This window comes from Sphaerodactylus townsendi, linkage group LG15 (genome assembly GCF_021028975.2).
Source record: "Sphaerodactylus townsendi isolate TG3544 linkage group LG15, MPM_Stown_v2.3, whole genome shotgun sequence".
Classification (NCBI taxonomy): domain Eukaryota; kingdom Metazoa; phylum Chordata; class Lepidosauria; order Squamata; family Sphaerodactylidae; genus Sphaerodactylus; species Sphaerodactylus townsendi.
In genome coordinates, this window is record NC_059439.1 from 30,212,033 (window position 1) to 30,229,120 (window position 17,088).

Consider the following 17,088-nt stretch of genomic DNA (forward strand, 5'->3'; position numbering starts at 1 on the left):
TGAAATGCAACCTAGAAGGACTGTAAATTTTCAATGTTAAATGTTAATGTTAACAGTGTTATTTGTTAAGGAAGTAAACCATTTTGTTTTAAAATTTAGTTCTTTGCAACTCCTTCCAAGTTCTGCCCCACAGAACCCACAGTTAAAGGTTACACAGGCAGCTGCCACAAGAAATCATTGGGATGGACTGATGAAAAACTAAAGGAAGAAATACAGTGGGCATGGGGGGTGGCCCAGGGTTGGTGATGAGCTTGTACAAAGGTATGGGAGTGTCACAATCACAATAGACCTTTATTGGCATAAGGTATAAAAGCGTGGGTATGTACCATTATTGAATATAAAAGAATTGCACGTGCCATCTATGAGTAGTTTACATTCTAACATCACACTTCATTTATAAAAATATAACAAATTAAAAAATGGGAGTGTCATTGGACAGGACTGGACTCTGATGGAGGCAGATTACTTATAATTTGATTTCCCATTTGTTCTCAGGGTGTCTGTCAACAATACAAAGGCCAGGGATGAACAAACATTTTTGGTCTTTAGAAGAAGAGTTTGGATTTATACCCCCACCTTTCTCTCCTGTAAGGAGACTCAAGGTGGCTTACAAGCTCCTTTCCCTTCCTCTCCCCACAACAGACTACCTGGTGAGGTAGGTGGGGCTGAGAGAGTTCCAAAGAGCTGTGACTAGCTCAAGGTCACCCGGCAGAAATGTAGGAGCGTGGAAACGCATCTGGTTCACCAGATAAGCCTCCGCCACGCAGGTGGAGGAGTGAGGAAACGAACCCGGTGCTCCAGATTAGAATCCACCTGCTCATGAGCTACTTTGGGTCCATTTCTCCCACTTCTCCACATGAGTGGTGGAGGAGGGGGGTTTGCAAGAGTTTGCCTTGGGGAGAAGGTAGGATATAAATGAATGAACAATTAAATAAATATGACCATGTACTTCTGCAGCTCGTAAGAACCCAGTCCGACAAGCACTCACCCCCACCTTTACACTAATGAGATGAAATATGAGAGCAAAACTCCCTCCTGGTCGCTGGCCTTGACGCTCCCACAATCTCATTTGGACCTGTGTCTTTTTCATCCCTTATCTCTCTCTTTGAACTGCCAAGTCCTCATGAGGTTAGTTTCCCAAGGGAGCCTTCTGTAACTTACTGGGCCCAAAAGCTTGAACCAGTTTTGAAAAGTCAAGAAACCACTACAGAACAGTCAATTTCTTGACAGGATATTATGCTGACTGCTGCTAACATCCTTCAGCCATGAGTGAGGAGAGGAAGTGCCCAAACCAAGGCTCTGGCAGCAGTGGCGTAGGAGGTTAAGAGCTCGTGTATCTAATCTGGAGGAACCGGGTTTGATTCTCCACTCTGCCGCCTGAGCTGTGGAGGCTTATCTGGGGAATTCAGATTAGCCTGTACACTCCCACACACGCCAGCTGGGTGACCTTGGGCTAGTCACAGCTTCTTGGGCTAGTCTCAGCCCCACCTACCCCCAGAGTGTTTGTTGTAAGGGGGGGAAGGGCAAGGAGATTGTAAGCCCCTTTGAGTTTCCTACAGGAGAGAAAGGGGGGATATAAATCCAAACTCCTCCTCCTCTTCTTCTTCTTTTAGTGAATCTGGTCAACCCATTTCAAAAAGGCTGGAGTTTAAATAGCTGCAGAAAAGAAGAAGAGTTTGGATTTATACGCCACCTTTCTCTCCTGTAAGGAGACTCAAGGTGGCTTACATGCCCCTTTCCCTTCCTCTCCCCACAACAGACACCTTGTGAGGTAGGTGGGGCAGAAAGAGTTGCAAAGAAGTGTCACTAGCCCAAGGTCACCCAGCTGCAATGTAGGAGTGCAGAAACGCATCTGGTTCACCCGATAAGCCTCTGCCACTCAGGTGGAGGAGTGGGGAATCAAACTTGGTTCTCCAGATCAGAATCCACCTGCCCTTAACTACTACACCACGCTAGCAATCAAAAGGGCAACCAGTTATTTTCCTACCAAAAAAAGTTAAGAATTTGGGACTTTTCCAGTTTACAGTGTAGAAAAAGACTATCAAAATGAGATGTGAACTGAGAAATGCATAAAGAATTCCCATCCCCCTTTCTCCTAACTTGTCACTTGATGAAGTTAATGAGCGCAGGCGAGTTCTCTTCACACGATGCATTATCAGCTTACCAAATTTACTGTCATAATATGTAGCCTTGGCGACAGTCTTAGATGATTTTTTGTGAGGATTATAAATATCCGTGGAATAAAAGTGTATCAATAGCTATTAGCCATATTACCTGAATGGTGTGGGCCATTGTGGGAAATGGGACAGTGGACTGTCCCTAGAACAGACTTGCATTTTTATTATCTATATTAATGTGCATAAAACTTCCTCTACACAGAAACTTGAGAGGAATTTTATTTATTTTTCGCTCTTTTTAAAATCCACCTTTCAGCCCAGGAGCTTAGAATGGTTTACATTATTCCGTACATGAAAAAATACAGTTATAAATACACTACAATATTTTAAAAAGGAACAAACCAGAGTCTTTGGGTCTTTGGACAAATCTGTCATATTTCTCTCTGGGCTTTACTTCTGCAGGTCAAGTAAATTGATATAGGATTAAATATCGGGTTCTTCACTTACTCCTAACAGATACTCCCCTGGCTCTGTTTGAGACAGGGATGCCAGCATCCAAGTGGGACATGGGGACCCCCCTAGATTCTAGAATGACTCATCTCCAGCAGTGGCGTAGGAGGTTAAGAGCTCGTGTCTCTAATCTGGAGGAACCGGGTTTGATTCCCAGCTCTGCCGCCTGAGCTGTGGAGGCTTATCTGGGGAATTCAGATTAGCCTGTGCACTCCCACACACGCCAGCTGGGTGACCTTGGGCTAGTCACAGCTTCTCGGAGCTCTCTCAGCCCCACCTACCTCACAGGGTGTTTGTTGTGAGGGGAGAAGGGCAAGGAGATTGTCAGCCCCTTTGAGTCTCCTGCAGGAGAGAAAGGGGGGATATAAATCCAAACTCCTCCTCCTCCTCCTCCTCCTTCTTCTTCTCCTCCTTCTCCTTCTTCTTCTAGAAATCAGTTCTCCTGAAGAAAATGGAAGCTTTGGGGGGTGGACGGGCAGTTCACACAATAGTTGATGCCGGTAGCACCTGCTCCCACCAGCCTCCCAGCTGATCTCCAGACAATGGGGATCAGTTTCCCTGAAAAAAATGACTGGTTTGGAGGTTGGAGTCTGTGGCATAATGCCCCACTGAGCTTCCTTCTCTCTTCAACTCCGGCCCTTCCCAGTCTCAATCCCCAAATTTCCAGGCATTTCCCAACCCAGAGTTGGCAAACGCCATTTTTATGTCACCACCTCAAGCAAACAATGTCATTTAATTATGTGAGGAGCATCCAACAAGCTGGGGGACTTCCTCTTAATAGGCAGTCCCTGCTGCCTCTGTTTAGGCATGTTTACCTGAGAGCCCATCTGGGGAAGAGAAGGAGAGTTTGGATTTATGCCCCACCTTTCTCTCCTGTGAGGAGATTCAAGGTGGCTTTCAAGCTCCTTTCCCTTCCTCTCCCCACAGCAGACACCTTGTGAGGTGGGTGGGGCTGAGAGAGTTCGGAAAGGTAGGTGAGGCTGAGAGAGTTCTGAGAGAACTGTGACTAGCCCAAGGTCACTCGGCAGGAATGCAGGAGTGCGGAAACACACCTGGTTCACCAGATAAACCTCTGCCACTCAGGTGGAGGAGTGGGGAATCGAACCCGGTTCTCCAGATTAGAATCCACCTGCTGTTAACCACTAACCACTACACGTTTCCATAAGTAACCCAGCCAGCCATTTCAAAGCAGCGCATTCGCAAGGACCCTCCTCCTGGTGCCGCGAGTGGAGAAGCATTTGTATATCTTAAATGAGGCGCTAAAAACAAAACCCTCGTAAAGTGTGGCGCTAAAAATAAAGTGTGGCGCTAAAAATGAGGAGCTAAAAGCAAAGCCCTCATAAAGTGTGGCTTAATCAACGTCCCACGTTGGCACAAACAGACATCGAATAAAGGGGTGCATTGAGCCAATCCAGCAACACTAGTTTCTATCACTCCACATTTCTGCGCCCAGGAAAAGGAAAACAAAGATGCGATAGCATGTTTTCATTTCATCTGTCTGCTGCCTTTGTGCAGCTCAAGGCCTTGAGGTCCTTCTTAACAAAGATTCTGCTTGTAACAACCCAACTGTGCGCTCAAGGTGGTCTCCATGGCAACACAGATAACTTGGAGGCCTGGGCATACAAGAGAGCCCTGGAGGTAGTTCAAGGCAAGAGGCCAGCTCTGTTTCGAATCCCCTCTTCCTCCCACTTCATCTCTCTCGCATGCAGTTTTCTGGGGAAAGGGGGCAGGGAGCCACTCTGAAGGGGAAATAATGTTGCCGGGTGGAAATGCGCCAGTGTGCACCAGCATGGCCTCAATAAAACAGGGTGCCATGCTTTGCAGTGCTAGTCAGACTTCCGAGCAAAACTGCTGCTTCGCGGAGGGAAATGCTCTGTGTTGTACAAGCCGACTGTTGGCAGGAAGAAAACGTCAAAAGTTGCTTGCTTATTCAACAGCTACTCCTTGATCTCAGATTGCAAATGCCTTAGCAGACCAGGTGCTCAGGAGCAGCAGCCGCAGAAGGCCATTGCTTTCACATCCTGCAGGTGAGCTCCCAAAGGCACCTGGTGGGCCACTGCGAGTAGCAGAATGCTGGACTAGATGGACTCTGGTTTGATCCAGCTGGCTTGTTCTTATGTTCTTATGTTCAGTTGAAACTATCCAACAAAATCACCTACGGTAGATCAGCTGGAGAGGGGAGAGAGGAAGAGTAATTTTTAGAGGGACATTATCTATGCCTCCGTTTCTCCTGTACTACTTCTACGAAGGCGGAAGGAATGGCTGTGAAAGCCCATCAGAATGGATGATCTGGTAGCAAACACAGAATTCTTAGGATCTTGGGTTTTCATTTTCACACACAAAAATGTCATCGTTTGAGCTCGCATGAATTTGGAGCCGTAGTGGCAGGACTCGCATGCGTCTTCGTGGATATCTCATTGTCAGTTCTAATTGGTATGTTCCACATGGGTATTCTTACACATACACACACACTCACCTTTTATGCATGTTCATTTCCCCTCTGACACAAACAAAAAGCTTTCTGCATTCCCACTCTGGTGCTCAAAGCAGACACCCAAAAAGTATTACCTATGAAAAGGTATGTGTATTCATATGCACCGTTCCTACATTAACACCACACAGGCAGAGGTGGGATCCAGCAGGTTCTCACAGGTTCCCGAGAGTAGGTTACTAATTATTTGTGTGTGCCGAGAGGGGGTTAATAATGGGTGATTTTGCCACATGATTTTTGCCTTAGTTATGCCCCTCCTCTCAGCAGTAGCGTGCAGAACTTGAAGCAGTCTAGCAGGAGGTGCACCGGCGTGCGTGGCAGCCTGCGCCTGCGTGCATTCAAGGCTTCCCGCCTCAAGTGACTGACATGCGAGTGGCATGGCGTCCCTGCCACAGCCCTGCCCAGGAATGCCTCCACCCCCAGAATGCCCGGCCACACCCCCTCTATCGTGCGGCTCCCGCCCCAGCCCCATTACTGGCATTTACCACAGTTTGAATCCCACCACCATGGGAACCTGTTACTAAAATTTTTGGATCCCACCACTGCACACAGGTCATATGAGCTGACATCCTGTTGTTGTTTTTTTAAGGTGCCAGATGCATGTATGTTTTGTCGGAGGCTCTGTGATCTTATTGGGACCATGAGCACTGAGTAATGCACCCATTCCTGTACCCCATGACATATGTCCTCCAATTTAGCATCCGCTCAAGACCCATTCATTTATTGCTGAGTCCGAATCAAAATGGCAGCTACTCCACAAGATGGGCCACCTGTGAACAAACCTTGCGGACAACAGACACGCTCACCTGCTGTTTTCTCAATGCTGCTGGAAATCAGTGGCAGGAATGTTTCCCGATCCCAAGGAGACAGGCAAGTGGTGGTGCACATGAATGGCTAGCCATGTGAAACAGCTAACACATGGATTCAGTTTGAAGCCAGTTCCACACTGTGGCCCCCCTTCCAAGCGACGTAGTAGACACGCGCTTTCAATCCACTTTCACAATTGTTTGCAAGTGAATTTTGCTACTCCGCACAGCTGCAAAGTGCATTGAAAGTGGATTGAAAGTGCATTATTCTGCATGTGCGGAAGGGGCCTGTATGTTGATGTGAACAGGACTTTGAAAAAGACCTGCGCTAAAAGAACTGTGAGGAAGCAACATAACCAGTGAGCATGGGGAAAAATGGAGATGCCAACTTTCACCAACAATTGCACCAATGAAAGCAAGAGAAAATTAGCTGTTCCAAATTAATAGAATGCACAGACCTAACCTTGACTACATGTCCTTGCCTGTTTGGGCAACTATGCCACTCTGTAAATTTGCTCTGGTGTCAAGCAAAATGGCAGGCAGGCAGGCAGGCAGAAGAAAGGCAACTCAACCCAGGACATGGTTTGCAGAACATATTCACTATCCACCAAATATATGCAAGTTAAGTTTTAAAACTGCAAGTTACAGAACATTCTGGCATGGTTCCCTTGGTCCTGAAAGAACCAACCATCTGGAAGCCTAAACAGTTCTTTGTATTAGAAGTGGTGCAGAGTTTAACATACTTCCCCTTTTCCAATACTTTTTAGAGAGAGAGAGAGATAAGTTTTGCATTTATACCCCTGCTTTCTGCCCTGTAAGGAGACTCAAAGTGGCTTAAAGCTCCTTTCCCTTCTCCTCACAACAGACACCTTGTGAGGTTGGTGGGCTGAGATATTTCTGAAGAACTGTGACTAGCCCAAGGTCACCCAGCAGGAATGTAGGAGTGGGAAAACAAATCGAGTTCATCAGATAAGATGTGGACCAGTGGAGAATCAAACCAGATTAGTCCACCTGCTCTTAATGCTACACCAATTACATCTTTCTTTTTCTTTCCACCCACAGCATCTATCCCCTGGACTGTGAGAGTCCTGTTGCCTTTCATAAGGGTCATGGCTCTCAAAGTGTGGGAAAGGACACTGTAAACAGGTACTGGTCAGGTTCAAAACCCTCCTCAATCTCTCTCCCAAAATGGTGCCTTGAACTTGGCCCACAATCTTTTTGTCAACAATGTCTGGCTGCTTTCTCAGAGCATTAGGTACCTGACCTGAGAGGATGTTGTCTAAACCAGCATCTTCCCTCTTCTTTTTTAATTTGCTGGTATTTCAAGAGAAATAAAGAATAAAGACTGGAAGCTGACTCCTCTGTTGGACTGACATTAGGAGGAGGATTCTTTGCTGGGCTTTGGAACCCTTGGAATGATAGGATAGTTCAGTGGTGGCGAACCTTTGGCACTCCAGATGTTATGGACTACAATTCCCATCAGCCCCTGCCAACATGGCCAATTGTAGTCCATAACATCTGGAGTGCCAAAGGTTCGCCACCACGGGGATAGTTGCTTGCACCCTGTAATTCAGACTAATTGACATGGTTTCTGGCTCAACTACAAAGCGCCCTGGGAAATGTAGTTTTGGAAAGTGTTTGGGGTTGTCTATCAAATAATTGTCTGCACCCTCCTAAAATAATACGTTTTCAAAGTTAATTGGGAGAGGACGTACCACTTAACAGATGGTACCGTAGATGTAGTTTTGACTTATGTGTCCATATCGATCAAGGTTTCATATCAGGACATATATGGCACGAGAGACAGTAATGACATAACAATCCTGCATTTGAAAGCATGCCAAACCAACAGCATCTATTTATATGTCAACATGCTAAAGAATGATATGCTAACTTCTTCTGCAATTGTGAGGAACGAGGAACGAGGCAGGTTTCTGGGCAATCACTGGACTCACGTCCTTTTCCACTTCATAGATGTATTTATTTCATGAATGTGTTTAGTACATTTCTGTACCACTTTTCTGCCAAAGCACCCAAGGCAGTTAAATATTACTTCAGTTTTTTGCTTCCCCTCAGACATTAATCCAGCTGTGTCTTGGCCTGCTCTTTAGAATTCTGTGTCACCCTCTAACACCCGCTGAGGAGCACATAAAAGAAGGTATACAATTCCACGTCATGCCCAGCATGTCTGCTCTCCTTCTATCACACCCTAGACATAGACATTATCATTATGAACATCTGGAATGCTTTTGAAACTTAGACCACCTTTCTTGGGAATGGAGAAGGGGTAGCGGGGAAGGATTCCACTTCTCTTTAATTCATTGACATGTATGCAAACTGAAAGCGTTCCATTGAATGGAGGATCATCTCTTTTTTTTTTTAAAAAAAGAAGCAGTTAGGAAGGGGGTAAATAATCTTACAGATGTGCACCATATATCAAAGTTTTGTTTGGTACATTGTGGGGGACCCATCCTTCTCAGAAAAGTGCCACATACTTAAAAGAGCAAAAATCTCCAATCGGCTCTCGCTCCACCCTGTTACAGAACATGTCTGAATGCGGCCCCTTCAGTCTCTGAATAGCTCTGGGATGCCAGGATACAGCTGCTGGAATGAAGAATACTTCCTGCCACTATGCCCACCCATTTCTCCAAGCGCTGGCACGTCAAGGTCTTTGACATCCAGTCAGACTTGTGTCTCTGAGAGAAGTCACGAAGGGGGACAGTTGCAGAGATTTCAGCCATGACAGGAAATTGCAGGGCAGAGTTCATTTCTCAGTCCTGTTTCATCACTGGTCCCCCCCCCCCCCCAGCATTTGTGTACTTAGGGGGGCTGGATCTCAAGTTTGTCTTTGTCCTTGACAAGTTCTGTCTCGGGCAGGTGCGACATGGCCACAGGTGTGCCTCCTGCGCCACCTTCTTCAGGTTCCCGCCAGTGGCTGCTGTCCCCAACCCAGTCCTCCACCGTGTCGTTGTTCCAGCCTCTGTCCAGCTCCTCCATCCCCCAGTCTCCAGTTCCTGCCACCACCTCCGATTCCCAATCCCCAGCCATAGTCCAACTGCCACCGCCCTCCTCAACAGAGCGCTGATAGTAGGTCTCGCGGGCGTGTTTGCGCTTGGCATGCCGGCGGAGGGTGTTGCGTTCCGTGAAGCGCAAGCGGCAGATCTGGCATTGGTAGGGCTTCTCCCCCGTGTGCACCCGCTGGTGGCGCAAAAGCTCCCCAGATTCGCGGAAGCCCTTGCGGCAAACAGGGCAGCTAAAGGGCCGTTCGCCGGTGTGGATGTGTTTGTGCCGCTGAAGGTGCGAGGAGCGCTTGAAGGCCTTGCCGCACTCACGGCACACGTACGGCTTGCTCTCCGAGTGCGTAATGCTGTGGCGCTCCAGGTCCGATTGGTACAGGAACGTCCGTAGGCATATCGGACAGAAGTACAGCTGCCGCGGCGGCGGCGCGGATGCCAGTAGCTCAGGTTCTGAAGATTGCACCTGCCCGGCCAGCTCCACCTCCTGTCGGGATACCGTGTGAGGCACCCCTTCCGCGTCGATCAGCACCAGGGAGCCCTCGTCGGCCCCGGCTCCCTCTCCTGGTTGGCCCCGATGCTTGGCCACAGAAGGCAAAACCTGTAAGCTGGACCGCCCCCCTCTGTGTTTGGTCAGTGCTGAGTGCAGTTTTGGTCCCCATAGAGCAATGCTGTAGATCTCCGGGTGGGAGGGCCGGTCCTCTATCCCCACATGGTTTTGGGGGATATCATTATTGACTGATGTCTGCGCGTAGTGGGCCCAAGGAACTGGGGGGCAGGTTTCCATCACCTGGTGCTCAAGCTCGATGCCGCCGTGGTTTTCCGTTCTCGGCCAACTACTCCCGCCGGGCACCAGCACCCGCGCCTTGGCCTGCAGCTCCGCTGGATGCCCATCACCCCTCTCGACATGCCACCTGTGGGATGGCTCCATTGGGCACCAGGAACAAGAGCGCGTTCAGCTACAGAGACATTGCTGCGGAGACGGGAGAACAGTGAGAACCACAAAGAAGACCGCACGAAAGCTTCCCCACCCCAGAAATGCATTCTGTCCTCTTAGCAGCAAAACCTCTATGTCCGTGGTGGCGAACCTTTGGCACTCCAGATGTTATGGACTACAGATGTTATGGACTACTAGCTTTAAAAGGGGCTTGGACAGATTTATGGAGGAGAAGTCGATTTATGGCTACCAATCTTGATCCTCTTTGATCTGAGATTGCAAATGCCTTAGCAGACCAGGTGCTGGGGAGCAACAGCCACAGAAGGCCATTGCTTTCACATCCTGCAGGTGAGCTCCCAAAGGCACCTGGTGGGCCACTGCGAGTAGCAGAGAGCTGGACTAGATGGACTCTGGTCTGATCCAGCTGGCTTGTTCTTATGTTCTTATGTTCTTATGTTCTTACAATTCCCATCAGCCCCTGCCAATTGGCCATGCTGGCAGGGGCTGATGGGAATTGTACTCCATAACATCTGGAGTGCCAAAGGTTCGCCACCACTGCTTCTATGTCCTTTGCATTTCACGCCATGGGAACATCTTGTCACGTGATTGCAAGAAGGCCAGCTGAGTCCAAACAGAGCAGCGAAAAGCACGGAAGCAACTTGGAAGCCTGCGATGCCGTGTCCTACGACCCTTACTTAGGAGCAAGTCTCTGTAAACTCAACAGGCTTCCTTTTCACATAAAATGCATGGAAATAGGTTAGGTTAAATTATGAAGCTTATTATGAAGCTTATTATGAAGCTTATTATGAAGATTATGAAGATTATCTAACTTACTAGAGTTCTTTGAGGATGTAAATAGGCATGTGGATAAGGGGGAACCAGTGGACATTGTCTACTTGGATTTCCAAAAGGCTTTTGACAAAGTTCCTCACCAGAGACTATTGAGAAAACTCAGCAATGAAGGAATAAGAGGGGAAGTCCTCCTATGGATTAAAAACTGGTTGAGAAACAGGAAGCAAAGAGTGGGTGTAAATGGGAAATTCTCACAATGGAGAGATGTGGGGAGTGGTGTCCCCCAAGGATCCGTATTGGGACCAGTGCTCTTTAACCTATTCATAAATGACCTGGAAGTAGGGGTGGGTAGCGTGGTGGCCAAGTTTGCAGATGATACCAAATTAAGTGTAGGGTGGTGGAGGATCCACAAAGGATTACGAGGAGCTCCAAGCTGACCTTGATAAATTAGGTGAGTGGGCTCAAGAAATGGCAAATGCAGTTCACCAGCAAAATGCAAAGTGATGCACATAGGGGCAAAAAATCCAAACTTCACATACACATCGCTACAGGGGTCAGTGCCATATCAGTCACAGACCACAGGAAAGGGATTTACGCCTCTTAGTTGATAGTTCCATGGGAATGTCAACCTCGCATGTATGGCAGAAGCTGTGAAAAAGGCAAACTCTATGCTGGGGATAATCAGGAAAGGAATCTGGATAATACAAAATCCGCAAAGATTTCATCATGCTCTTATATATAAATGCGGTATGCAATTTCACACTTGGAGTACTGTGTTCAGTTCTGGTCACCACATCTCAAAAAAGGATATTGAAGAGATAGAAAAAGTGCAGAGAAGGGCAACGAGGATGATTGAGGGACTGGAGCACCTTCCTTATGAGGAAAGGCTGCAGCGTTTGAGACTCTTCAGTTTGGCGCGGAGACATCTGAGGGAGGATAAAATTGAAGTCTATAAAAATATGCACGGGGCAGAAAATGTTGACACAGAGAAATGTTTTTTCTATGTGTCAAAATACTAGAACCAGGGGGCATACTTTGAAAAGGTTGGGGGGAAGAACTAGAACTAATAAAAGGAAACACTTCTTCACGCAACGTGTGATTGGTGTTTGGAATATGCTGCCACAGGAGGTGGTGATGGCCACTAACCTGGATAGCTTTAAAAGGGGCTTGGACAGATTTATGGGGAGAAGTCTATTTATGGCTACCAATCTTGATCCTCTTTGGATCCTGGAGATTGCGAAATGCTGTAACAAGTCCAGGGTGCTCGGAACTAGCAACAGCCGCAGAAGGCCATTGCTTTCACATCCTACATGTGAACTCCCAAAGGCACCTGGTGGGCCACTGCGAGTAGCAGAGAGCTGGACTAGATGGACTCTGGTCTGATCCAGCTGGCTTGTTCTTATGTTGTTGTTGTTGTTGTTATTATTATTATTATTATTATTATTATTATTATTATTATTATTATTATTATTATTATTATTATTATTATTATTATTATTAATTTGATAAACTGCCCTACTCTCGTGAGGGGGCCTCAGGGCTGATGTACAACAAAACAACAAATTCACCACCATAATAAAACAACAAAATCGAATAACCCCAGTTAAAAATACAAAACCTTAAAACTATAGCAGCAGCATCCTACAACAAATAGTTAATAATTAATAATAGGGCCGTCTGGCATCACACCCCAGTGGTCAAAACCTGGGAGTGGTCAAATTCTGGGAGGGGGCTGGCAGATGGTCAGGTGTACAACCAGTGTACAGGGCAAGAAGAGGGGCGGAATCAGCGGCCGGTCCCCCCAAAAGCCCGGTGGAACAGCTCAGTTTTACAGGCCCTGCGGAACTCCCCAAGGTCCCGCAGGGCCCTAACTGCTGGAGGAAGAGCGTTCCGCCCTGGCCCGCGTGGAGGCCAGCCGTATCATAGAGGGGCAGGGGACCACCAGCAAGTTTGCCTCCGCTTTCGAGATGCGGAGGGTGTACCGCACCCGGGACATGTATATATGGAGTAGAGGGCGGTAAATAATAAATATGCTCCGACCCCACAGCCTCTAAAAATCTAAAATAAAGAGGTCAGGCATATGAGAAAAGGGACACACAGAGACACACGACTTAATATCTGTGTACAGTGTTATTTTAACATTGTGGAGATGGTTCTGTGCTCAAACACGAACGTAATCGAGGACAGCGTACGTATGTGCAATCTCAACGGGATCCAGAGATTCTTATGTATGGTGTTTTTCTTTGTCAATGCAAATGTGTGGGTTCATATGCCCACAAACAGATTTGGGAGCATAACCAGCTCCTCAAACATGCATGGGAACAATTGTGCATGCAATGTGGCATTTGCACTTAGGTGCCTCTGATCTATATATGCTGGCGCAACAAAATCTATGATTTAGTTCTGCTTAATGCTGACAACACCAAATAGCTACCCTGACCCCAAAGCAATCCAGCTGAGCTCAATGGCCAGATGGAACACTCTGTCGGATGAAACTCAGGGCCTGCAAGACAGAGGCCCCTTCCGCACATGCAGAATAGTGCACTTTCAATCCACTTTCAATGCACTTTGCAGCTGGATTTGATTGTACGAAGAAGCAAAATCCACTTGAAAACCATTGATAAGTGGATTGAATGTGCATTATTCTGCACGTGCGGAGGGGGCCAGAGCTGCTCTCCCAGGCTTGTGGTTGAGGCAGCAACAGTGTACCACATAATGGCTTCCCTCTCCTCCTCCTTTCCCACCTGATCCCCTCCTATTGGCAGCCTAAGAGAATGGGAATGTTACAGTGTTGAATATTAACTGCCATTGAGTTCTAGGATAATTTGCTGACTGTGGATTTTAATTCTTGTTTTATTGTATCTTTGCATTGTTTTATTATTGTATTTGTCTATTGTTGGAAGTCGCCTTAAGTCAATAAAGGGATGTATGGATGTAATAAATGAAATCACTGTGCCGTAGATCAAGTTGCGTTGGCCAAACGCTGCCTTCATGTCTGCTTGCAGTCTCTGCTTGTGGATGAAGCGGGAACTCCAAACTGCATGAGAAAGCATAAGGAAGAGGAGGAGAAAGAAGAAGAAGAAGAAGGAGGAGGAGGAGGAGGAGGAGTTTGGATTTATATCCCCCTTTCTCTCCTGCAGGAGACTCAAAGGGGCTGACAATCTCCTTGCCCTTCCCCCCTCACAACAATCCTGTGAGGTAGGTGGGGCTGAGAGAGCTCCAAGAAGCTGTGACTAGCCCAAGGTCACCCAGCTGGCGTGTGTGGGAGTGTACAGGCTAATCTGAATTCCCCAGATAAGCCTCCACAGCTCAGGCGGCAGAGCTGGGAATCAAACCTGGTTCCTCCAGATTAGATACACGAGCTCTTAACCTCCTATGCCACTGCTGCTCACAGAACCACAAGTTTTGTCAAAGGCTTTCACGGCCGGATTCAACTGGTTCTGGTGGGTTTTCCGGGCTGTGTGGCCGTGGTCTGGTGCCAGACCACGGCCACGCAGCCCGGAAAACCCACCAGAACCAGAAACACAAGTTATTCCAGACTGATTAAATGGAAATGAAGGAATATGATGGGGAAGAGAGGTCACATCTGTTACTAAGACGCGAGGGTGGAACAATAGACATAGGAATTGTATATGTGCCCAATGCTTGTGTTCTTTACTGTGAAGGTTTGTGCAAACATGTCAGCTTTTCAACATAAATCACCCTTCTGCAAATACAACAGGGTAGTTCGCAAATGTTAAAGGGTGGCTGATCTACAGTGAATTATTAGAAGATCTGTGCCCTAAAAATGTTTATCACGAAACTAATTCTTAATATTCCCTTAGGGATTGCTATCTGTTCTCAAGAGATGGTGGATACTAGCAGAAGTCATCCGTTGGGAACTTTCTTCAAGCATCTACCAAGAAATACGCACAGCACCTATCACACAGTGCAGCAACCAAGCATATATGATTATGGCTTAAATTTGCTGTTCAGCTCAAGAACCCATTTCCAATCTTGTGGTCTCTTCTTTGTATACCTTTCCACACTCCGTTTTCCCAGTTTTACAGAGAGAGGTTGAAATAACCGGTTTCAATCCCCGAAGTGACAATGAAATTTTGCGCAAATCCAGGATTTCAGGGAATTAATTTGAAATTTACAAATTCTGCTTTTGAAATTCAACTTTGACAAATGCTTTTTTAAAAAAAAATCTTGGCTTGCTGATACGTTTTAAGACAGTGGTGTTATCTGTCTTCTTGTTCATTTTATGCTTCTAAAAGAAGAGAAGAAGAAGAAGAGTTTTGGATTTATATCCCCCCTTTCTCTCCTGTAGGAGACTTAAAGGGGCTGACAATCTCCTTGCTCTTCCCCCCTCACAACAAACACCCTGTGAGGTGGGTGGGGCTGAGAGAGCTCCGAGAAGCTGTGACTAGCCCAAGGTCACCCAGCTGGCATGTGTGGGAGTGTACAGGCTAATCTGAATTCCCCAGATCAGCCTCCACAGCTCAGGCGGCCGAGCTGGGAATCAAACCCGGTTCCTGCAGATTAGATACACGAGCTCTTAACCTCCTACGCCACTGCTGCTCCTAAAAAAGATTTAGCAATCTACATTTTCTAGGGTCCTGTACTAGAAATACTCAAAATCATTTAAGCTACAGGTTTGAACCCTGAGAACAGGCAGGGAACCACACGCACCTTCCCGCAAATGCATGCGATTTTATCACTAGTCAATAGACGCCCCTCCCCCCCACTTCATTGCTTCACCTGAATGGAGACTTTGCCAGTGTTCAGCCAATGAACCTTCCAGAACCTGGTGTCAGATTCTGGAACAGGGATGGGGAACTTTTTGGACTCGGCATGCCAAAAATTTGGAAAAGGCCTACGTTGACTCTGCTGGAGGTCACACGCACACCCTGCGCCAACAAATAAGCAACAATCCTTTACATATTCATTTATTTTAAAGACATGTGTTCCAATCATGGGCGGTTCTATGTATTATAAAAAGAAACGTCAAATAATGACAAAAATGACTCACACTCATGCTGGAAGAACAGTTCTTGCTGGGTACTGGCGAACACCGGCCTGTCGCCCAAAACCTTGCTGCATGTCACCTGTGACACAGATGCCATAGGTTCGCCATCCAAATAGCCCCCCTCACATGTTTAACCCTGGGGGTGGTTTTGCTGGGCAAGGAGGGAGAGAGGACCTCTGGGCTTGCCAAGAGTGCCCACACGTGTCATAGGTTCGCCATCTGAAGCCCCCCCCCCCGCAAGTGTTTAACCCTGGGGGCAGTTTTGCTCAGCAAGGAGGGAGAGAGGACCTCTGGGCTTGCCAAGAGTGCCCTACCCTCACCCTTTGAATCTTGACAAGCCACCCTCCAAGCACTTGTCATTTTGAGAGAAAGGGTGGGCAGAAGTCAGAGGGTAATAAGAGGTTCTCAGAGATTGTACGGTCCCCGCCTCCTGAAAAGTAAAGCAGCCCCAGATCTAACCCACTTCAACTGTGATTGGCTATTATTATTATTATTATTATTATTATTATTATTATTATTATTATTATTAATTGGGTTTATAGACCGCCCTCCCCCGAAGGGCTCAGAGAGCTCTGAAGAACAGTGTCAGATTAAATGCAATAAAAGGCTTGCAAACAGGGTTGGCCCCTAGCCTATTTTGAAAAGGGAGGGGGACAGTCCCAGGTGATCTAACCCACTCCTTAAATCAGATGATATGTCAGATTAAATGCAATAAGAGGTTCTCAGACAGGGCTGGTCCCTAGCCTATTTTTAAGGGGGGGAGACAGCCCCAGGTAATCTAACCCACTCCTCAAACCCCTTCCTTCAAACCCAGGTGACAAGAGCAGAGGTGCAGCAGTGCATGCATCTCTTCCAGCCAGGACTGCCGGGGCTTCAATCTCGTGCCTCCCAGCCTGCAAAAAAGGAACGCTGCCCCAGTTCCAGCCTTGCACTGCCTCGCAACGCCCTCCTGCATCCGAGCCGCTTCCCACCCAGCGCGGGCGACCCGCTCTTACCTGTTTTGCATCGTGATCTGCTGCAGCTAGTGGTTGCAATGGGTGGCTGGGTGGGGAGGAGGCGAAGGTCCGGCGGGGAAAGCAACCTCTGGCCGCCCGGCCGCTGCAGAACAAAAGAGGCTGGCCGGCCTCAGCTGGGCATCCGGGAGGCGCGCGGACCCAGCAGCTGGACCGAGCCGAGAGGGCCAGCCTGCCGCGCAGAAGCGGCTCCCGGGTCCCAGCGCCGCCGACCCCACAGGGCGAGCGAAGCCAAGGGGGCGGCAGCGGATCTCCCCGGGGCGGTGCTGTCTCTTTAAGAGCTGCCCTGCTTTCCCCTCTAGCCGGGCTGCAGAGGTGGGAGAAGCTGCACCGGACGGGATTTTCCCTCCAGGCATCTCTTTAGGAGGATGTGGCGTGGTGGGGAAGAGCAGGTGCA

The 17,088-nt window shown here is 47.8% G+C and overlaps 1 protein-coding gene across 1 annotated transcript; it reads right to left on the bottom strand.

Moving 5' to 3' along the window:
- Window positions 1-7,883: 7,883 nt before the first annotated feature.
- LOC125445114 (zinc finger protein 524-like) lies at window positions 7,884-16,828 on the bottom strand. Its single transcript, XM_048517968.1, has 2 exons — window positions 16,674-16,828; window positions 7,884-9,911 (listed from the first exon to the last, which is right to left on the bottom strand). The coding sequence occupies exon 2, from the start codon at window positions 9,867-9,869 to the stop codon at window positions 8,745-8,747; it is 1,125 nt and encodes a 374-aa protein (XP_048373925.1). The 5' UTR covers window positions 9,870-9,911; window positions 16,674-16,828; the 3' UTR covers window positions 7,884-8,744.
- Window positions 16,829-17,088: the final 260 nt, after the last annotated feature.

Bases quoted from the DNA above. Each gene is read 5' to 3' on its own strand.
- LOC125445114 (XM_048517968.1), bottom strand. From the start codon at position 9,869: ATGGAGCCATCCCACAGGTGGCATGTCGAGAGGGGTGATGGGCATCCA.